Source organism: Salvelinus alpinus, chromosome 5, assembly GCF_045679555.1.
Source record: "Salvelinus alpinus chromosome 5, SLU_Salpinus.1, whole genome shotgun sequence".
NCBI classification, from domain to species: Eukaryota; Metazoa; Chordata; class Actinopteri; order Salmoniformes; family Salmonidae; genus Salvelinus; species Salvelinus alpinus.
Window position 1 is genome coordinate 92155639 of NC_092090.1, and position 23088 is coordinate 92178726.

At 40.3% G+C, this 23088-nt stretch overlaps 2 protein-coding genes across 4 annotated transcripts in view; both read right to left on the reverse strand.

Annotated features, from left to right (window-relative positions):
• commd10 (COMM domain containing 10) overlaps positions 1–4574 on the reverse strand; it is a 39092-nt gene extending 34518 nt beyond the window's left edge. The window contains exons 1-3 of one of the 2 annotated variants that reach the window (XM_071404178.1): positions 4233–4574; positions 3751–3841; positions 3284–3394 (exon numbers count right to left, since the gene is read on the reverse strand). In XM_071404178.1, coding sequence (XP_071260279.1) covers positions 3284–3394; positions 3751–3841; positions 4233–4261 — 231 coding nt within the window. In that variant the 5' untranslated portion in view covers positions 4262–4574. The remainder of the gene's footprint in view (positions 1–3283; positions 3395–3750; positions 3842–4232) is intronic. The other variant, XM_071404177.1, reaches the window with a different exon arrangement.
• A 610-nt stretch (positions 4575–5184) lies between these two features.
• Positions 5185–21922, reverse strand: LOC139577222 (AP-3 complex subunit sigma-1-like). 2 transcript variants are annotated; one of them, XM_071404179.1, is made up of 6 exons: positions 21321–21922; positions 17086–17177; positions 13893–14004; positions 13647–13718; positions 12720–12827; positions 5185–5932 (listed from the first exon to the last, which is right to left on the reverse strand). In XM_071404179.1, exons 1-6 carry the CDS (start codon positions 21387–21389, stop codon positions 5804–5806), a joined length of 582 nt encoding a protein of 193 aa, XP_071260280.1. In that variant the 5' UTR covers positions 21390–21922; the 3' UTR covers positions 5185–5803. The 2 variants fall into 2 exon arrangements, with proteins under 2 accessions (XP_071260280.1, XP_071260281.1); XM_071404180.1 differs by lacking the exon at positions 5185–5932 and adding an exon at positions 10407–10472 and having other exon boundaries at positions 21321–21633.
• Between the last annotated feature and the right edge of the window lie 1166 nt (positions 21923–23088).

A 23088-nucleotide genomic window follows, 5' to 3' on the forward strand; every position in this document is an offset into this window, starting at 1 on the left:
TAGACAGCCTGCATAGAGATAGGCGATCTGTAATAGTGATAGACAGCCTGCATAGAGATAGGCGATCTGTAACAGTGATAGACAGCCTGCATAGAGATGGGGGATCTGTAATAGTGATAGACAGCCTGCATAGAGATAGGCGATCTGTAATAGTGATAGACAGCCTGCATAGAGATAGGGGATCTGTAATAGTGATAGACAGCCTGCATAGAGATAGGGGATCTGTAATAGTGATAGACAGCCTGCATAGAGATAGGCGATCTGTAATAGGACTCAAGGGCACTTTTCATTCACCGTCACTTAATACATGTTTAGACGCTAAATCTAGGTCTACATTTTTTATTTATTTATTTTATTTCACCTTTATTTAACCAGGTAGGCTAGTTGAGAAAAAGTTCTCATTTGCAACAGCGACCTGGCCAAGATAAAGCATAGCAGTTTGACACAAACAACAACACAGCTACACACAATACCCCAAAATGACAGAATTAGGATTTTTTTGCAAATGTATTAAACATAAAAAGCAGAAATACCTTATTTACATAAGTATTCAGACCCTTTGCTATAAGACTCGAAATTGAGCTCAGGTGCATCCTGTTTCCATTGATCATCCTTGAGATGTTTCTACAACTTGATGGGAGTCCAGCTGTGGTAAATTCAATTGATTTGGACATGATTTGGAAAGGTACACAAGTGTCTTCATAAGATCCCACAGTTGAAGTGCTTGTCAGAGCAAAAACCAAGCCATGAGGTCGAAGGAATTGTCCATAGAGCTCTGAGACAGGATTGTGTCAAGGCACAGATCTGGGGAAGGTTACCAAAAAAAATCTGCAGCATTGAAGGTCCAAGAACACAGTGGCCTCCATCATTCTTAAATGGAAGAAATTTGGAACCACCAAGACTCTTCCTAGAGCTGGCCGCCCGGCAAAACTGAGCAATTGGGGGAGAAGAGACTTGGTCAGGAAGGTGACCAAGAACTCGATGGTACCTCTGACAGAGCTCCAGAGTTCCTCTGTGGAGATGGGAGAACCTTCCAGAAAGACAACCATCTTCGCAGCACTCCACCAATCAGGCCTTTATGGTAGTGGCCAGACGGAAGCCACTGGGAGACTCCTGCTGCAGAAGGCGCAGGACCTCAGACTGGGGCCAAGGTTCACCTTCCAACAGGACAACGACCCTAAGCAAACAGCCAAGACAACACAGGAGTGGCTTCGGAACAAGTCTCTGAATGTCCTTGAGCCTAGCCAGAGCTCTGAAGAGAGCTGTCCGGCAGCTTCATTAAATAGTATCCGCAAAACACCAGTCTCAACGCCAACAGTGAAGAGGCGACTACGGGATGCTGGCCTTCTAGGCAGTGTCTGTGTTCTTTTGCCCATCTTAATCTTTTCTTTTTATTGGCCACTATGGCATTTTCTTTGCAACTCTGCCTAGAAGACCAGCATCCCGAAGAAAATGCCATATCTCAGACTGGCCAATAAAAAGAAAAGATTAAGATGGGCAAAAGAACACAGACACTGCCTAGAAGGCCAGCATCCCGTAGTCGCCTCTTCACTGTTGACGTTGTGACGGTGTTTTGCGGATACTATTTAATGAAGCTGCCAGTTGAGGACTTGTGAGGCGTCTGTTTCTCAAACTAGACACTAATGTACTTGTCCTCTTGCTCAGTTGTGCACCGGGGCCTCCCACTCTTTCTATTCTGGTTAGAGCCAGTTTGCGCTGTTCTGTGAAGGGAGTAGTACACAGCGTTGAATGACATCATCAGTTTCTTGGCAATTTCTCGCATGGAATAGCCTACATTTCTCAGAACAAGAATAGACTAACGAGTTTCAGAAGAAAGTTCTTTGTTTCTAGCCATTTTGAGCCTGTAATCAAACCCACAAGTACTGATGCTCCAGATACTCAACTAGTCTAAAAGCCAGTTTTATTGCTTCTTTAATCAGAACAACAGTTTTCAGCTGTGCTAACATAATTAACTTAAAAATTGGGTTTTCTAATTTTCAATTAACCTTTTAAAATTATAAACTTGGACTAGCTAACAATGTGCCATTGGAACACAGGAGTGATGGTTGCTGATAATGGGCCTATGTACGCCTATGTAGATATTCCATTTAAAAAATCTGCCGTTTCCAGCTACAATAGTAATTTACAACATTAACAATGTCTACACTGTATTTCTGATCAATTTCATGTTATGTCAATGGACAAAAAAATTGCTTTTCTTTCAAAAACAAGGACATTTCTAAGTGACCCCAAGCTTTTGAGCGGCAGTGTAGATGTGCAGCGATGCTCTCCATCCAACCTGATAGAGCTTGAGAGGATCTACAGAGAAGAAAAGGAGAAACTCCCCAAATACAGGTGTGCCAAGCTTGTAGCGTCATACCCAAGAAGACACTAGGCTGTAATCACTGCCAAAAGTGCTTCAACAAAGTACTGAGTAAAGAGTCTGAATACTTATGTAAATGTAATTTCAGTTTTTATTTTTAATACATTTGCAAAAACTTCAAAAAAAAACTATTTTTGTTTTGTCATTATGGGGTATTGTGCATAGATTGATGAGGGGAAAATGATTTCATCAATTTTAGAATAAGGCTGTAACGTAACAAAATGTGGAAAAAGTGAAGGGGTCTGAATAATTTCCAAATGCACTGTATAAACAAAAGTCTATGGACACACCTTCAAATTTGTGGATTTGGTTATTTCAGCCACACCCGTTGCTGACATTTATATAAAAAAATGTGCATAGGGAGTAGAATGGCCCGTACTGAAGAGTTCAGAGACTTTCAACGTGGCACCGTCATAGGATGCCACCTTTCCAACAAGTGAATGTCAAATTTCTGCCCTGCTAGAGCTGCCCAGGTCAACTTTAAGTACTGTTATTGTGAAGTGGAAACTACTAGAAGCAACAAAGGCTCAGCTGCAAAGTGGTAGTCCACATAAGCAGTCCACATAAGCTCACAGAACGGGACCACCGAGACGATTCTGTGCTTCCAACTTTGTGGCAACAGGTTGGGGACAGCCTAGATTAATCGGTCGAATCTCTAATCAGTGCCCGACCTCACTAATGCTCGTGGCTGAATGGAAGCAAGTCCCTGCAGCAATGTTCCAACATCTAGTGGAAAGCCTTCCCAGAAGAGTGGAGGTTGTTATAGCAGCAGCAAAGGGGGGGACCAACTCCATTTTAATGCCCATTATTTTTTAAATTAGTTGTTTGACAAGCAGGTGTGCACATACGTAAGGTTATTTAGTGTAGCTAGAGTTGAGGTGAACATCAAGGCCTACTTACCTGTTCTAGAATGAAGGCAGTTGTATCCAGCACCAGACTGAGATTCTGCTTGTCCAATGACAAAGCACTCTGCAGTTTCTGTTCTTCCTCCTCACTGAACGTGCGCTCTTCCTGAGGGACACAATTAACTTCATCATTCTTTGTAAACACATGTACTGGAAAAATTGATTCAAGTGGGCTGCAGTAGTATCATGACTAAGGCCTGATGTTTGACGGCACTAGAAACACCAGTGCCACTTGCACTATTCTATAAAACCCAAGTGAGGCTTAGCATGCATGATACAGAGTTTGTGTAGCCTGGGTGCCAGTGTGTGTCTTCTTTCTCACCAACTAAACCGTCATGAATTGTCAGGCTGAACAATGACAGCAATGGAGTTAGCAAGAGAGACCAGGCAAGAGTATTCTGGAACATATGTCTATGTTATGCCAATTATACGTCACCTGACTTGCTCTCTCGAGACACCTACCTTCAGGTGAAGTTTCTGCAGAATTCGTGAAAGTAGTCTGGAGAATTTATTCAGTTCAATTGTGTTGATGGAAGTTACTGCTTCTTTTATGCTGTGGATTGAATAACAACGTCAGATTGTGTGGAGCACAATTAGCTAACTAACGTCAGCTAACAGACATGGATGGAACTGCTCTCGTGAATGAATGAGTAGGACTAGCCTAAAAATTCCGACCTTACGCTCGTACTGTATAGTTCCATCTCCCCTTAAGAAATTAACGAAAGTCTGATTCTCATGGCTGTAACATGCCCTCTATTTCTCATGTAAATATTGCTATAGAGTGAGACCCTCATACAATTTCATAAAGATTGACTAGCAAGATGACTTTTTGACTTATATTTATCTAGCTATCTTATTAGCTTGCTAGCTAGCAGGGCTAGCTTAACGTTTCAGTTAGAAAACATGTTACCTTGAAGTAGAATAAACGTTAACTAAATGCCTACCTTTGTGTTTCTGTGATTATGGCAGCCATCACGGTCTTCTGTATGTTGAACAAATATATTATTCGTTTAAATCTGTCACTACAAAATGCAACAGCAGGAATCCTTATTTTCTCTTCCTGTTATGAAACGCTGCATTCGCGACCATTTACATTGCGCACTCAGCGCGTTCATTTTCTAAACCACTTTATTACACACAAATACCAAATCAATTTAATATTACATTGTAATCTATGCTGTTATAATTAACAATAAGGTATATATTACTGGTTTGCTTACGAACTGACAATTACATAAAAATAAAAATAATTCTGCATAAAAGCAGCGCAACACTTGGCCTAAAGCAGTCACGTGCTGTCATACGAACTCCATAATGGCCGAAATGCACATACTGTCGTATATTTGTGCATGACTTTGTTCCAAATCGCAGAAAATTGTGAATCAATTATCTATCAATGGCATTGTAGTTTAGTCAAGTACTGGCCACTAATATACTTTATGATGCCGTATAGCTTTATCTAGTAGAATGGCGCATCAATCACTTCAAAATATAATCATGGGTTCAAATAAAATGTTATGTCACATGCGCCGAATACAACAGGTGTTGTCGGTAGTCCTTAACTAACAATGCAGCTCAAGAAACAGTTTACTTTAGTTTTTACTAAAGTAAAAAAAATATATAAAAAGTTACACAAAATAATAACGAGGCTATATAAAGGGGGTACTGGTACCGAGTCAATGCGCTGCAGTACCGCTTGCTGTGCGATAGCAAAGAGAATAGTCTATGACTTGATGACTGGAGTCTTTGACAATGTCATTAAATAAGATGTTACCTACTTAGATCAAACTGTGGTCCAACTAGCTCTTCTTTCAGACAAACATACTTAACTGCGCTATTATATTATTGAATACAATGAAAACTTTAACTGCCAACACAAATTCCAAATAGGCAAAAAATGATTCAATAGTTTATTAAGTTGCAAAAAACAAAAAACACATGCACTGATTAAATCAAGAGAAACATTTTTGACAAGACAAGATCATTTGTTTAAACCATTGTGTATACAGGTAAGACAAAGAAATACAATTTCAGCATATATCGTCATATCAATGGAGGCTGGTGAGGGGAGGACAGCTCATAATTGCTGGAACGGAGTGAATGGAATACCATTCCACATATTCCGCTACAGCCATTACCACAAGCCCGTCCTTCCTAATTAAGATGCCTCCAACCTCCTGTGCATCATATACTGTATATAAGAATATTCTGTTAAGTATTTTTTACACAAACCACTACTAAAGTATGAATGTCCAATACTGTAGCAGCCACGACATAAGGGCACACCTCCAGTGAGGGTCGAGGAATGGAATAAATAAATACTTCATTTTCTCAAACAGAACAAAGCCACAACGACATTCATTTAAAACCGGGGAGAAAAATAAAAAAAAGTTAACGCCAAAGAAATTCACACAGTACCTTCATGCTCTTTGAGAAAAGTTGGTATTTGTTCGGATTTTGGTTAAACAATTGCATGGTAAACATTGGTTGACTTCTGCACGGTGGGTCTTGCCAGCTATTTGAAGGAGGGTAAGTTTGGCACTTTTATGCTGATGTCTCCAATGTTGATGTTTCTGGGCATTTCGGGGAGGTTCATGTTCTTTACGGCTGACACTGCGCGAGCAGGGGCTCCTGCAATACCAGCCTAGATACAAAACATAAATATAACAGAGTTAAGAGTACCTAGAAACACTTACACCACTCGACCCTCACAATGGACAGGGACACACAACCGCACAGGACGAAACATACAGCACCACAGACACCAGACAAAATGCAAAGCATCAACTATTAAAAACAGACCATGTGCAAATGTACATTCAAATGCCTAGCTTCATATGCACAAGCAATATTTGGTTCATTTATGATTTACATAACAACCAGGGCCAATTATGACTCAACTATGAGAACATAGTGCTACGTTCATTGATCTTAAAATATTAAATTTACTTTTAAAAAGACAGAGGCAGCATTGCTTGAAAAGTGAACCAACCAAATTCTTAAAGACTGATAAGGATACAAATGCAAGGAGAGAATTGGGTAAAGCAGAAAAAAATGGATTTTGATATGAGGAGGAAATGATAGAATGTTTATAGAATTTAGAAAACATAAATTGGGCATGTGACTGAAGTGAAATGTCTTATATAGGCTATGTGTCTTGGGAAACTAACTAGAGCAATATCAGATGGCCTAATGTAAATCACTCTACACTAATATTTACTGCTTACTCACATCTGTATGTGAGGGGGACCGAGTGGCGCAGCGGTCTAAGGCACTGCATCACTACAGACCCGGGTTCGATCCAATCACAACTGGCTATGATCGGGAGTCCCATATGGCGGCGCAAAATTGGCCCAGCGCCATCAGAGTTAAGGGAGGGTTTGGCCGGGGTAGGCCGTCATTGTAAATAATAATTTGCTCTTAACTGACTTGCCTAGTTAATTAAAGGTTGAATAAATAAAAACAAATCTGTGTGAACATTTCTTACAGCTTAAATATTTCTCAGTGAAATATAACACCATTATGAGAATTCATAATAGTTTCGTAGACCTTTTTATGACCATTCCTGAAGTACAACAAACCGACTGTTTTACCAGTTAGAACATTTAGCAACTTTTTCAAGGATATACTGTAATATATTACAATTTTAACAACTCAGAAGGGAACTCTTCACACGGTAAGGTAAGGACTTAATAGTTGGTAACGTGAGTGACTATGTTCAATCTAGGCTAATGTTTGATTATTTTAAAAAGTACATTGAATAGCTGTCGCTTGCATCTTCTATGTTGAGAGTTATTTCCACGGCATTACCCAATGACATGAACCATGTGGGGAATTGTTGTAATACTGTGACACAGCAGGGTGTCTACTCTACGGTATACTGAGAAACACTAAAGCAGTGAATTTCAAAGCATTGTTCAATAGAAAATTATATAAAAGTTTATCTAATATAATTTGAGATACAAAACTAAATTGGTTGAAATGTCAATAGCAAAATAAGTAATGGACATTTGCTATGAATAACATTTCTTGATCCCTAGATTGAGGGATTGCTTTTAAAAATCACAGCTGTTCTTCCACAGCATCTTCAACAGTCAGACCCAAACATTTAAATTCAATCAGCTTCTAGCTACTAGGCTACACTTTCTAGTTGTGAAAATGAGTAGAACTAGGCATCTCTTTTCAAATACCATAGGACCGGTTACAAATATTAAATCAGTAGCATTCACTAAATGTTTAAACCAGTTGTTTAGCCATTTCTAAAATTATTTTCCAATGGTTTTGTTCTGAGCAGAACCCTTCGTTCTGTTCCAATGTTCCCGACCAACAAAATAAAGAATTATACATACGGAGGAGCGGCATCTATAGAGGAATTTTGAATGTCTTTGAATTTCAGAGTTGGCTTAACGTTGGACCAGAGATGCTAGATCACTAACAAGCTTCTGTGTGCAGAGCGGCACCAAAATTAAAAACACATCTTACCTTTTTGTGGTTAATAAATCCAATGTGAAATGTGATAACTATAGTATCCCAAACCAGCAATGAAAAAGTAAATCCATTCTTCTCTAATAAGAAATGTCTCTCCCTATGTTCTGAATCACACTTGTAACATCAGTAGGCTATTGCTATGCTTCGGAGGCGGAGGGGCAGGTAGCCTACACACGCACTGGCAAAGATGTTCAGCTGGCAGGCAGACGCTGGAAGAAGTTTCAGATTGACAGAGGGAGGACTTTGCATAGGCGCTTTGCTGGGTTTTTGTGGGAGATTTTTTTCTTGTTGCCCGGAACTTAAAATAATAGTATTAACCGGTTCCAATGCTTTTAAAATAACAGTTCGGTTCCGGAACAGTATAGCTCACTTTCCTTCCAGGTTCCAGTTCTGTTCCCTGAACCAGTTATAACCCTTGACATACACAGAATTCTAATTTCATCCTCTGTAATTAAAAACACAAGGTCAGTTTAAGTGTCCTTCATAAATTTTGCTGCCCTCAAGTTGAGTGACAATACAGAGTAGCTACTGTCCTCAATGAGAACAACCCTGGGTTTTTACTGACCTTGGCAGCCAGTCAACTAAATTATACTGTATAGCCTACACTGTATGTAACAACTCAAGGGAGACAAATTAGACTTGCTCCTTGCCAGTTGCCCAAAGGCCTAGGTTTCTGGTCTAGTACTCAGTCACACATAGCTATGTTAAGAATCACACCATACTAAAACTACGTTCCATAGGTTTCCCCAAACAGGCATTACTACGGTGTCAGCACTGAGCTGTGACTGCCTGGAAAACCAAATGACTGGCTTGGGATATGGTCTGTTGATTAATAAACACTGATGACACACACCAGGGGGGGGGGGGGACGACGACACATTTCATGTATGTAAACAGTGGTTTACACGTGTCATAAAAGCAGTCTGATGAGAGTTATAGGGCAGCAAAGCAGAGCGTGGTGACAACGACCCGTAGAGATAAACATGCTGTGTTGTACTTGGCTAGCTATGAGCCTAGCGAGATGTGGCTTGAAATTTTCAGCACCTGCGAAATTGAGACGAGACCTCTGTTACAGACACAAACACCGAGCCAGACCAGACATGTGAACAGTATAATTGCACCTCTTAGAGCCTCACCACATGAGGTCGGTGGCACCTTAATTGGGGAGGACTGGCTCGTGGTAATGGCTGGAGCGGAAGGAGTGTAATGGTATCAAATACATCAAAACACATGGTTTCCAGGTGTTTGATGCCATTCCATTTGCTCTGTTACAGACATTATTAGGAGCCGTCCTTCCCTCAGCAGCCTCCACTGCTCTTCTTACTTACTATACTTTTGGTAAAAGTACCGTCGGCTACACGTATTACTCAAATGTAAACTTGCATACTTGCCACGTCTCTCGCGCTACATCTGGAGGTGACAGTTGCCACCCTTGAAGCAGGTGTAAACAGAATGGTCTCATTGAGCCAACACTCCCAAAGTATAAATGGTAATAGCGGAGCAATGTTTTTGAAACAGCTGAAATGTATTATTCCTAATATTTGAGACTTGTTTTATTGAGTTACCTGAAATTGCAGTAACAGCCTGTACCATTCAGAATTTTTTGTGCAGTAGCTGCTGGCTGCACTGAGCCACGTAAAGCTATGGAAGTAGCTGCTGGCTGCACTGAGCCACGTAAAGCTATGGAAGTAGCTGCTGGCTGCACTGAGCCACGTAAAGCTATGGAAGTAGCTGCTGGCTGCACTGAGCCACGTAAAGCTATGGAAGTAGCTGCTGGCTGCACTGAGCCACGTAAAGCTATGGAAGTAGCTGCTGGCTGCACTGAGCCACGTAAAGCTATGGAAGTAGCTGCTGGCTGCACTGAGCCACGTAAAGCTATGGAAGTAGCTGCTGGCTGCACTGAGCCACGTAAAGCTATGGAAGTAGCTGCTGGCTGCACTGAGCCACGTAAAGCTATGGAAGTAGCTGCTGGCTGCACTGAGCCACGTAAAGCTATGGAAGTAGCTGCTGGCTGCACTGAGCCACGTAAAGCTATGGAAGTAGCTGCTGGCTGCACTGAGCCACGTAAAGCTATGGAAGCAAAATGTAGATCATACGAATAGGAGATGTTTTTTCACTTGTAACCCTGTGTGGTGATTACAGAGCTGGCACCACATGTGGGGGGGGGGGGATTATTTTTCTAGGGCATTTTCCTGATCTGGTAGTAGGCTAAACAACTCCAGACCCTAGTTGTAGTGTATGACATAGTAATAAATCAGCTGTAAAAACATTTTTTATTATATGGATCCGTTTATTTTTTGATTCAGGCAAAATAAAAATAAATAAACTATGGCAGGTATAGCTGACAAACAGTTCTGTATGGCTAAGCCTAGTCTGCCCAATATTAAGTCCCTGTTATCCTAAAAACTATTTACTGTCACCATACATGGAAGTTTCAAATGATAATTGAAACATGTTAAGCAATTTCCTTAATAGTAGCTAAGCAATATGGGGTTTCATTACTCTCTTTAAGTAACAGTGATAAATTGTTGGGTCTGCTCTAAAATATTTTGATGTTAGTGACGTCGTTTTGCTATTAAGTGGTCGGCCCATGGAGAACTAGGTATAGTGTAAATTTGGGAGGTTACAGTACTTGGTTGGAAATTTAGCAGTACCTGTGTCTACCTGTCCTGTCTGGGAGACTGAAAGATAAACGTCTGTAAAGAGAGAAGAATGGAAAGAACTAGAAAGCGTCAGGGAAAAAGAGGAATGAGGAATGTTGTTAAAGCAGATCAAAGTAATTACAGTTTATATATACACTGAACAACAATATAAACAGCATGTAAAGTGTTGGTGCCATGTTTCATGAGCAGAAATAAAATATCCCAGAAATGTTTCAAAAGCACAAAAAGCTTATTGAGCTCAGATTTTGTGCACAAATTTGTTTATATCCCTGTTAGTGAGTATTTCTCCTTTGCCAACCTAATCTATCCACCTGACAGGTGTGGCATATCAAGAAGCTGATTGAACAGCATGATCATTACACAGGTGCACCTTGTGCTGGAGACAATAAAAGGCCACTCTAAAATGTGCAGTTTTGTCACACAACACAATGCCACAGATGTCTTTGATGGAGCGTGATATTCGCATGCTGACTGCAGGAATGTCCACCAGAGCTGTTGCCACAGAATAGAATGTTCATTTCTCTATCATAAACCGGCTACAACGTTGTTTTAGAGAATTTGGCAGTACGTCCAAACGGCCTCACAACCGCAGACCATGTGTAACCACACCAGCCCAGGACCTCCATACCCGGCTTCTTCACCTGCAGGATCGTCTGAGACCAGCCACCCGGACAGCTGATGAAGCTGAGGAGTATTTTTGTCTGTAATAAAACCCTTGTGTGGGGAAAGACTCATTCGGATTGGCTGGGCCTGGCACCCAAGTGGGTGGGCCTATACCCTCCCAGGACCACCCATGGCTGCTCCCCTGCCCAGTCATGTGAAATCCATAGATTATGGCCTAATGAAATTATTTCAATTGACTGATTTCCTTATATGAACTGTAACTCCGTAAAATCTTTGAAATTGTTGTGTTTATATTTTTGTTCAGTATAAATAGAAAGTGATAAGACCTACCGTAGACCACATTCATAGACACTGACCTGAGAGGCCTCAACATCTCCAAAGTCAAAGAAACAGTTAGAGTTTTACATTGAGCTGGTTGAGCATGTGAAAGTGAACTAAATCCAGCCTATCATTCTAAACCAATTTGTATTGACATTCTTTTTTTTTTTACATACTGCTTGGAATTTATTTAGTTTACATCATTCTTATGACTCAGAATTAGCATTGGTGTTGAAGTTTGAATGATTATGAGGAACACTGTGGTCTAGGGTAGGTCCAAGAAGGAAAAGACAGAGCACATCTGTTTGTTGAACAGTCAAAGACTCGGCTTACATGTCAATAATGATTCCATTTGCTCAACCACAAAATACGGCCTAAAGTTGTTACCAAAGCATTGTTTTCATTGTTAAACACAGCCACACTGCTACAGTGAGGTAAAACGTCTGTAGATGTTTGAAACAAAAAGAACTTAACAGCAAGTTACACATCCATGGGACTTCAGAGTTTCACCATGTAACCTTATATTGTGTAGTAGCACTACATTGCAATAACAGCCAAGCAAACGTAACCTAACAAAATATCTCCTTCAAAGAACTTACTGATAAACATTTGTGGCTTTTAAATATTTCGCTTCATATTCATTTATTTAACTAGAGAACTTTGTGTCTGTGTCAATTTAAAATACCTCTTGTCTAAGTCATAATGGCATTGTTCTGCCATTGGCAAATGGTAATGATTCCATGAAATTGTCTCTGGCTGTAACAATCTGTTTTCATGAATGGTGAAATGTAAAGACTATATTCAAAGAGATCTGCAAATTAATTAGGAAAAAAGTGACAACAGCTGCATGAGAACAAAGCAATATCTAGGCTTTAACATCGTGGACAACTCACCAACAAGATATCACAGATGTTAAACAAGCTCAGCTCAGGACAACTTTAACATCAGAATGACCACAACTAACCATTCAGGTCATCCAAACACTACCACCCCCTCCACATTTAAGCAAAATACACCAACAGGACATTTCCAGTCTGTAGAGTGGGATGAGCAATGTATCTCATGAGGGTGTGTGATTATTGAGGATCAAGATTACGCAGATGCATTGGAAAATGTGTACATTCGGTAGAAGAGACAGTGTTTTATGATGATGATGATTATATCTTTGGGAGTAGGTTGGAAGAGAATGGCATTCTATGTGGTGCAGCAGTGCAGCAGTGGAACGCCAGAGAGCACAAATACTTATCAGGAGCATCACAAGAAGGACATGCAGGGTCCAGCATACACGCATGCCTGCACGTACCCGGAGTATAGGAAGTCCTAGAGAAGTACTCTTACCTCCGATTTCTCCATTTTGTTTTGGGCGTCCACCTGTATGATGATCTCATTCATGTTGGTCTCCAGCACCATCCCCCCCATCACCATCTCTGCCAGTATATTGTGGACCTACAGGTTCAATAGAAGATGATCTATTAACAGGTTATTCTCTGACTGAGAAAACATTCCATTTCTGTGACCCAAATATGTTTTTCTGGAGGGGGGTGGACTTTTTCTGTGTGCCTTTCACAGATTTGGAACCTACAGGATCTATTTCAAAGAGGATTTTTTTTCTTAGACAATTAAAATACATAATTATTATTGTTTGATATTGAAGAGGCTAAACAAATGTGAACAGGAGACGTACAACCCTTGAAAACAGATGACCTGATGAGAGATATACACATGCAACCTTATCTCATGTAAAAACATTCGATATGCAAACATAAAATCACACCAAGTCTCATTTATAATTTGTTTGTTTTATGTAGATTGCTTCATTTCCTCAAGGCAGATAGGTTGCTTTGGTCATTAACAATGTTCCTGCATACACCAATGGCATAGCCCTGGGTCTGGGTTTTCCCAGACTAGGTTATAGATTACTGCTGTCACAATTATCTTGCTTTCTTTTTGCTCATATTACCCTGTGTACACATGAATATCAATGGCATCTTTCTGTGTGAAATGAGGCAACCTGTGCAGGAAGTAACGCAATATCCTGCTTTGCCGCAACAGACTTGGCTAGATATGACGAGCCAGCAGGACCGAGCGTTATCACAGGGGTGATAAATTCACCTAGACAGTCTTATAGTAAATTAATTACACAGTGGCACAGTCAGTGTCTATGGGGAGTCACACATTCACTGTGAACATTTAACTGTCTCTGATATAGGACATATTACAATGAACAGCGTATTGCTAGGATATGGTTGATACAATACTTTGTACCTTGTCCACGTGGAAAATTAAGTCAAGTTCACAGACATTCTCGAAGCATTTGTCCAGTGTTTCCACAAACACCTGTGGAGAGACAATTACATTCACTGAACAGTAATAATCTACCGAGTTAGGTTGGCCATTGTTTCACTCCATCAATGACACGTCCACCAACAACAAGCCAGTCTAAGATGGTGGTACCAAATGTTCATAGTTCGACAACAAAAAACGATCCCCCCAAGACTTGAGAAACGTTACCTGGATAAGGTCTAGGATGCCAAGCTCGCTCTCAGAGGAATCGACGCAGAATACAAAGTAGAGCGTGGCATAGTGTCTGTAGATGAGCCTGTTCTCAGATCCACCAATCAACCTGACGACACAAAAACAAAACGAGGGGACAGTCGAAAAGTTCTCTGAATGGGGTGTATTCATTAGTGCAAACAATAGCAACGGACAACATTAAGGAAAACTAGTGTTTCTTATTGGAAATATTAAAGTAGGTCCCTCCCCATTTGGCGTGTAGTAAATACACCCCAGTTGGTGTGCGTTTGTCTACGATCTGTGAACACTGGCAAACATGTGGAAGTGAAGCAAGGTTGGTTAATAAATAGCTTGTACATCGGAACAGTCAACACCACATGGGACAGTCACATGGCACCAATAAATACATGGGATAGTTGTCAGCACAATGATCCTTAATGAAACACCAGTCAGTGTGATGTTTATTACGCAATACTAGGGTTGCAAAGGGTCGGAAACTTTCCGGTAAATTTCCGACATTTTCCCGGAAACTTTCCATGGGAAGTTAAGCCCTGGAATTTGGGGAATTTTGCTTAAATTCATTTTTAAAAAGTTAAGTGAACCTTTTTTTGTGGGATACACATAAGGCAATTCTAGGTCTTGTGGCATATTTTGGTTAAACTATCCCCAATTCAATGGAGTTGCAACCCTCTCTCTGCATGCACAGTGCATTCTTCCATCACATGTAAAGCTGATTCTCAAGATCTTGCACACTAATGAGATGCTATTGAGCCCACAGGTAGCCTAGTGGTTAGAGGTTGGGCCAGTAACCAAAAGGTTGCTAGATCGGATCCCCGAGCTGACAAGATAAAAATCTGTCCTTTTGCCCCTGAACAAGGCACTGTTCCTAAGCCGTCATTGTAAATAAGAATTTGTTCTTAACTGACCTGCCTAGATAATAAGTTAAAAAAATATTTAAATAAAAATTGACAGTCTCCTGGAGGGGAAGGAGTCTCTCCAAGAAATGGTCATATCACAGTCTGCCGATATGGACAGCCCCATCAAGAGGATCCTCCAAGATTATGTATTTTGGGAGAGAATGGTAAGCAGCCTGAAACCGATAGCAGTAGCCATTGCACGGATTGAGGGAGACAATGCCATCCTGTCTGATGTTCAGACTCTGCTTGCAGATGTAAGAGAAGAAGTCCGTACTGCCCTGCCCACTTCACTGTTGCTCCAAGCAGTGGAAACTGCAGTTCTGAAATGCATCAAAAAGCATGAAGACTTCTGCCTGAAGCCTATACACAATGCAGCGTACATGTTGGACCCCAAGTATGCTGGCATCATGTCTGGTGCAGAGATCAACAAGGCCTATGGTGTCTTCACTACCGTGTCTCGCCACCTTGGCCTGGATGAGGTTCTTGGTGAAAAATTGGTGGCCATCCAAGCAAATTTGATAACGAGCCATCCTCAACAAGGTTGGAAAGTGACAGTGAAGATGAGGCCTCAGAGTCTGATGTTCAAGAGGTGGACATTGAGGAGGTCCAGGGAGAAGACATGGAAGCCTGAGAGGAAGACAACCAAAGCTCTAGTTTCTAGACTATCATTTTACAGATGTATGTTAAACGTTTCTGGGAGATGCGATGGATCATTCAATATTCCCTTTTGTTGTTCAGTGAAATCATCCCATGTGAAGAGTCAACTCATTCAATTAAAGTTCAATTTGTAACTAAATAGTTATTTTTTTTGTTTGTTCTATTGGAAGTATTTACTCATTTGCAATTATGTCTACTTATGATAAGGTAAAAGGTTTCTGTTTCTGTCTCCATATGATATGGTAAATATATCCAATGCAAAAAACATCTACATTTAAATGGTATTAATAATAATTTGCATATATTTCCGTTAATTCCCATATATTCCCACGGAAGGTTTCCACATCTGAATATAACCCAAAATGTGCAACCCTACTCAATACACACATTCAATGACATGACACACAGCCAAACATGTTGGTTTTATGAACAAGTAACTGGGTCAGGAGCAGCATTCACAATACACCATTTGAATATCCAGACGTCCAACAGATTGACAGGGCCCAGTGGCTAGTGCAGGTTAAAGAAAAATGCCAACAAAAAACTATCCTTTGATATTTATTTCATTAGTACATTATTGATATAGTCCCAAAATGTTTTGCATGTCAGCAATCAAGTTTTCAAGATATGTAACTTTCAAAATACAGAAATATGGCCCGTATGATTATGTATTTTGCGGATTTCTGTATTTTGAGCATTACATATGTTGAAAACTTGATTGCTGACAGGCAAAACATTTTGGGACTATATCAATAATGGACTAATGAAACATAGCAATGAATAGTTTTTGGGTGGCATTTTCCTTTAACCTGCACTAGCCACTTGGCCCTGTCAATCTGTTGGACAAAAACAATCTGGCCCGTTTGATGCATTTAGCAGCATATGATGCAACATTCATTATTATATCAGCAATGGACTAATGAAACAAATATCAAAAGGATAGTTTTGGGGTGGAGTTTTCCTTTAAGTCCAGGCCAAGGACAGAAGCCTTGACCAATCTTTGTAAGGCCTGATAAAAGCATGTTGACCTGAGTCTGTGTAGAAGGTCAAGCTGCTCGAGCAACATCGTATTTGTTGATGAGACTAAACTGTAGCAACAATCATATACCAGAGATCCCAGGGGTGTATTCACTAGGGAGACTAACCTGAATTTGTCTAATACGTTTGTTGCAAAACATTTTACTACTGGTGTGCACTAATGAATACACCCCAGTTCTATTAGTCTCTGTTGAATGAGAGGAGGTTCCACAATGCAATAGCCTAACACCTGGGACTGCTTCATGAATGACGAATGAATATTCAACTATTCATAATGATCCAATTGATCTCTCCCCTGCTGGTCACCATCTGATAGGTTCCCTCTTTCTCCCTTAGCTCTCCCATGCAGTGCAATTTGTCATGAGCTGTTGCCTCATGGAAAGCTGATTCTACTCGTGGAACATTGATGTTGAGTAGCTCACATCATCAGCTCAAATGGTTGAATTTGTCTACATGGAATTGAAAGGATATGCATTTCATTGTGACATGATCAGGAAGTGTTAAGACAACGCTTCATCTTAACACTTATGGATTTCAGTACTCCAGTGCAGTTTGACGTCTTAAAAGAAATCTCTTACATTCCACCTTCTAGAAAATTGCAGACGTTCTCATCTCTTTTGGACACCAGATGAAATGTTTCTCTGATGATTTGTTGTTCCGTGTCTTCGTTCTGTGGAACATAAATTACAAATACAGTCAGTGTTCATGGGAAAACCAAAATGTAAAGCTTTTGGTACAGGTCTTCACAACATTTATGCTTAAAACTATCCAAGTGGCCATTTTACCACTCATAACCTAAAAGAAGTGGCAGGACATTCACTGCATACTCTCTCCAGTGTCCACATATTCTTGCAAATGTTCTCTCTGAAATATGTGTAAGCCAGGTCATTGCAGTGAAAGGGAATGCCTTCAAGTGATCATGTGAAATGAGTCAAGTGATATGAAGCATGAGACTAGGGGGAGAGGCCATAGCAGAGAGCTCTCCATGCAAGCACAGAGACTCTGGTCTAGCCTAATATCTCATCACTCTACATCTCTACTCTCCTCGCTCTAGAAAAGGAAAATCGAAAAGAGCAATGTTGCACAGTAGCATATACAGTATGCTGTCAATATTCTTTTTGTTTTTTGAGCAATTCTCCTGTAGTTGAAATATGTAAGAAAAAAATACTTTCCAAAATTACATGTAAAAAATTTAGGTAATTTCCATGTGAAAGGACCCATGTTTGTGCTTTTCTAATAACTAATTTCTGTGTTCTATTCATGTGCTTTTTTTAATAACCGTTTTCTGTGTTTATGCAAGTGACTGACTGAAAGAATCCTCACTATCAGTAGCTGCAATTTGCTGCCCTATGTACTTAGACATGGAACACTGGTCACTTTAATAATGTTTACATAATGTTTTACGCAATTCATATGAGCAGTGCATTCGGAAAGTACCACCCCTACCTTGTCACAACTGATTGGCTCAAATGCATTAAGGAGGAAAGAAAATCCACAAATTAACAAGGCACACCTGTTATTGAAATGCATTCCAGGTGACTACCTCACAAAGCTGGTTCAGAGAATGCTAAGTGTGTGCAAAGCTATCATAAGCTTATTTGAATCTCAAATAAAATATATTTGTTTAACACTTTTTTGCTGACTGCATGATTCCATATGTTATTTTAAAGTGTTGATGTCTTCACTATTATTCTACAATGTAGAAAATATTTAAAAAATAAAGAAAAACCCTGGAATGAGTAGGTGTGTCCAAACTTTTGACTGGTACTGTAAGTATTCAGACCCTTTGCTATGAGACTCTAAATTGAGCTCATCCTGTTTCCAATGATCACCCTTGAAATGTTCCTACAACTTGGAGTCCATCTGTGGTAAATTCAATTGATTGGACATGATTTGGAAAGGCACACACCTGTCTATATAAGATTCCACAGTTGAGCCAAGCTTATAGTGTCATACCCAAGAAGACTCAAGTCTAATTGCTGCCAAACAGTACTAGACTGTGCTGTACTTTGATATCCAAACTTGTGAAAAATAAACGTTTATGATTGCTTCAGACTTGTAAATTGATTGGACATGATTTGCAAATGCACACACTTGTCTACAGAAGGTCCCACAGTTGACAATGCATGTCAGAGCAAAAACCAAGCCAAGAGGTCGAAGGAATTGTCCGTAGAGCTCCGAGATGGGATTGTGTCGAGGCACAGATCTGGGGAAGGTTACCAAACCATGTCTGCAGCATTGAAGGTCCCCAGGAACACAGTGGCCTCCATCATTCTTAAATGGAAGACGTTTGGAACCACCGAGACTCTTCCTAGAGCTGGCCGCCTGACTAAACTGAGCAATCGGGGGAGAAGGGCCTTGGTCAGGGAGGTGACCAAGAACCCGATGGTCACTCTGACAGAGCTCCAGAGTTCCTCTGTGGAGATAGGAGAACCTTCCAGAAGGACAACCATCTCTGCAGCACTCCACCAATCTGGCCTTTATGGTAGTGGCCAGACAGAAGCCACTCGTCAGTAAAATGCACAACAGCCCGCTTGGAGTTGGTGCCAAAAAGCACCTTAAGACTCTCAGACCATGAGAAACAAATTTCTCTGGTCTGATGAAACCAAGATTGAACTCTTTGGCCTGAATGCCAAGCGTCACAACTGGAGGAAACCTGGTACCATCCCTACGGTGAAGTATGGTGGTGGCAGCATCATGCTGTGGGGATGTTTTTCAGCGGCAGGGACTGGGAGACTAGTCAGGATCGAGGGACAGATGAACAGAGCAAAGTACAGAGAGATCCTTGATGAAAACCTTCTCCAGAGTGCTCAGGACCTCAGACTGGGGCGAAGGTTCACCTTCGAACAGGACAATGACCCTAAGCACACAGCCAAGACAATGCAGGAGTGGCTTCAGGACAAATCTCTGAAAGTCCTTGAGTGAACCAGCGAAGGCCCGGACTTGAACCCGATCTAACATCTCTGGAGAGACCAGAAAATAGCTGTGCAGTGACGCTCACCAGGCAACCTGACAAAGCTTGAGAGAATCTGCAGAGAAGAATAGGAGAAACTCCCCAAATACAGGCGTGCCAAGCTTGTAGCATCAGGTCCAATAATACTGGAGGCTGTAATTGCTGTCAAAGGTGATTCAACAAAGTACTGATTAAAGGGTTTGAATACTTACGTAAATGTGATATAGATATATATCGATATATATATATATATATATTTTTTTTTAATTTGCAAAGAAATTCTGCTTTGTCATTATGGGGAAATGTGTCTAGATTTCTGGGGGGGGGGGCAATTTCATCCATTTTAGAATAAGGCTGTAACGTAGCAAAATGTGAAAAATGTCAAGGGGTCTGAATACTTTCTGAATGTACTGTATTTAACAGAGTTTTGGGAAAATGGACAACAAACTGAGGGAGATTTTACAGAAATTCTGTTACCAAACTTTCCACCTGCGCAGGTAATCCAGTGAATGTGTAAAATTGTTAAAAGTAGTCATTGTGTATCGAGTTATTTAGTTTGTCAACTTTGAAATCAATGGTTTTTGTTTGTCAAACATTTTAAGTGAAAAAACTGAGTCTCAGTGCCATTATGTTACCATGGAATTGCACCTTAGCTACCCTTGGGAATTAGTTTATCTGTACCAACATTTAAAGATTATAGCCTTTTGTAAAGTCCTGTGTTGCTAAGGTGGTAGAGCATGGTGCCTTCAACCCCAGGGTTGCCTTTGTTAATCTACAGTGGTGGGGGAAAAACTATTGTTATACTTGAGTAAAAGTAAAGATAAGTACTGTAAATAGAAAATTACTCAAGTAAAAGTCACCCAGTAAAAAACTACTTGAGTAAAATTATTTGGTTTTAAATGTACAAGTATAAATCATTTCAAATTCCTTATATTAGGAAAAGCATACGGACACATTTTCTAGTTTTAATTTATTTACAGATAGCCAGGGGCACGCTCCAACTCTCAGACATCATTCACATATGAAGCATGTGCTTAGTGAGTCCGCCAGATCAGACGCAGTAGGGATGACCAAGGATGTTCTCTTGATAAGTGTGAATTAGACCATTTTCTGTCCTGCTAAACATTCAAAATGTAATGAGTCCTTTTGGGTGTCAGGGAAAATGTATGGAGTAAAAAGTACATAATTTTCTTTAGGAATGTAGTGAAGTAAAAGTTATCAAAATGTTAATAGTAAAGACACCCCCAAAAATTACTTTAAAGTACTATTTAAGTACTTTACACCACTGTTAATATATCGGACTCTACATGGTTAGCTAGTCTGTCTCCTTGACTACTAGCCTGTGACGAGTAATACATGTTCATCTTTTAGAGAAAAAAACAAACAATTTTGATGAGGAATTAATTGATTGATAGGCAGGAGCACAAGTCAATAACGTGAACATCGGCATGTCATGTGACGTAAACCCCTTTGGACGGACAGAACGAACACTCAACATGTATTCCTCAGTGATCAGTGCACGAGACTGCGAGGAGACATGAACATCCCTAATCCAGTAGCTAGCCTGTGTGTGTAAAACGATAGTTATTCCGACACATGCTTAATTATTAAAATAACAATGTTGCTCAGTCTGAAATAGCATATCCCAAGATCAATGACATAACTAGCCACGTAAACAAACCAGTTAGGTCTCACATTACACCACATAAACCAGTATAACGTTAGCTACTTAACCTTGTTTGTTTGCAATAATAATTGTGCAATTAATTAGACAAAAATAGAGCTAGTTATATAACCTAACATTGTTATATGCATGCTAGCTAGCTACAGCAGATTCGAAACAATTCATTGCATACTCACGTAATGCTCGTAGAATTTAGAAAGCCGAGGTTTCCCATGGTTGTTGAATATTAGTATGGCTTTAATCATGATGCTCTGTTTTATGAGGGGAAGAAAAAATGGGATCAGTCTATGAATGACTGTTGTCAACACTCCAGTACCGACCCAGTCTACCTGGGAACCGATTCTAATCCGTCTCAATTTAGCTCAAATTACGGCTAGCAGGCTAACAACATGCCATTTCTCCATCCAGATTTTGCGGAAATAACCACACTCCACGTCAAACCGTTCATATTCTTGCAACTACAGCAGCCGTGGTGGGTCAAACTATGATGGCAAACGTTTCATTTGACCAGTAAAAATGAACATCTAACACCAACAATGCCTTCAGAAAGCATTCACACTCATGTTTTTTTCCCGAATTTTGTTGTGTTATAGCCTGAATTTAAAATTGATTACGTTTATATTTTTTGTCACTGACCTACACACAATAACCAATGACGTCAAAGTGAAATTCTATTTTTCCTAAGTTTTACAAGTTAATTAAAAATGAAAAGCTGAAATTTCTTGAGTCAATAAGTATTCAACCCCTTTGCTATGGCAAGCCAAAATATGTTCTGAAGAAAAAAAAATGCTTAACAAGTCACATAATAAATTGCATGTACTCACTTGTGCAATAATATTGTTTAATATTATTTTTCAAAATACTATCTCATCTCTGTACCCCACACATACAATTATCTGAAAGGTCCCTCAGTCGAGCAGTGAATTTCAAACACAGATTCAATCACAAAGACATGGCAGGTTTTGTAATACTGGGCAAAGAAGGGCACCTATTGTTAGATGGATAAAAAGAAAGAAGCAGACTTTGAATATCCATTTGAGCATGGTGAAGATATTAATTACACTTTGGATGGTGTATCAATACACCCAGTCACTACAAAGATACAGGTGTCCTTTCTAACTCAGTTGCCAGAGAGGAAGGAAACCGCTCAGGGATTTCACCATGACGCCAATGGTGACTTTAGAACAGTTACAGAGTTTAATGGCTGTGATAGGAGAAAACTGAGGATGGATAAACAACATTGTAATTACTCCACAATACTAAACTAATTGACAAAATGAAAAGAACGAAGCCTGAACAGAATGAAAATATTCCAAAACATGCATCCTGGCACCAAAGTAACTGTAAAATATGTGGTAAAATAACTACATTTTTGTTCTGGACACAAAGTGTTATGTTTGGGGCAAATACAACACATTACTGAGTACCTCTCTCCATATTTTAAAGTATAGTGGTGTCTGCCTCATATTATGGGTATGCTTGTAATCATTAAGGACAAGGGAGTTTTTCAGGATAAAAAAATAAACGGAATGGAGCTAAGTGTAACGGATGTGAAATGGGCTTTTGTGGAGCGATGGGTAACGATGCTTCGTGGGTGACTGTTGTTGATGTGTGCAGAGGGTCCCTGGTTCGCGCCCGGGTCGGGGCGAGGGGACGGACTAAAGTAATACTGTTACATTGATGCTGTTGACCCGGATTACTGGTTGCTGCGGAAAAGGAGGAGGTCGAAAGGGGGGTGAGTGTAACGGATGTGAAATGGCTATCTAGTTAGCGGTGGTGCGCGCTAATAGCCTTTCAATCGGTGATGTCACTTGCTCTGAAACCTTGAAGTAGTGGTTCCCCTTGCTCTGCAAGGGCCGCGGCTTTTGTGGAGCGATGGGTAACGATGCTTCGTGGGTGACTGTTGTTGATGTGTGCAGAGGGTCCCTGGTTCGCGCGAGGGAC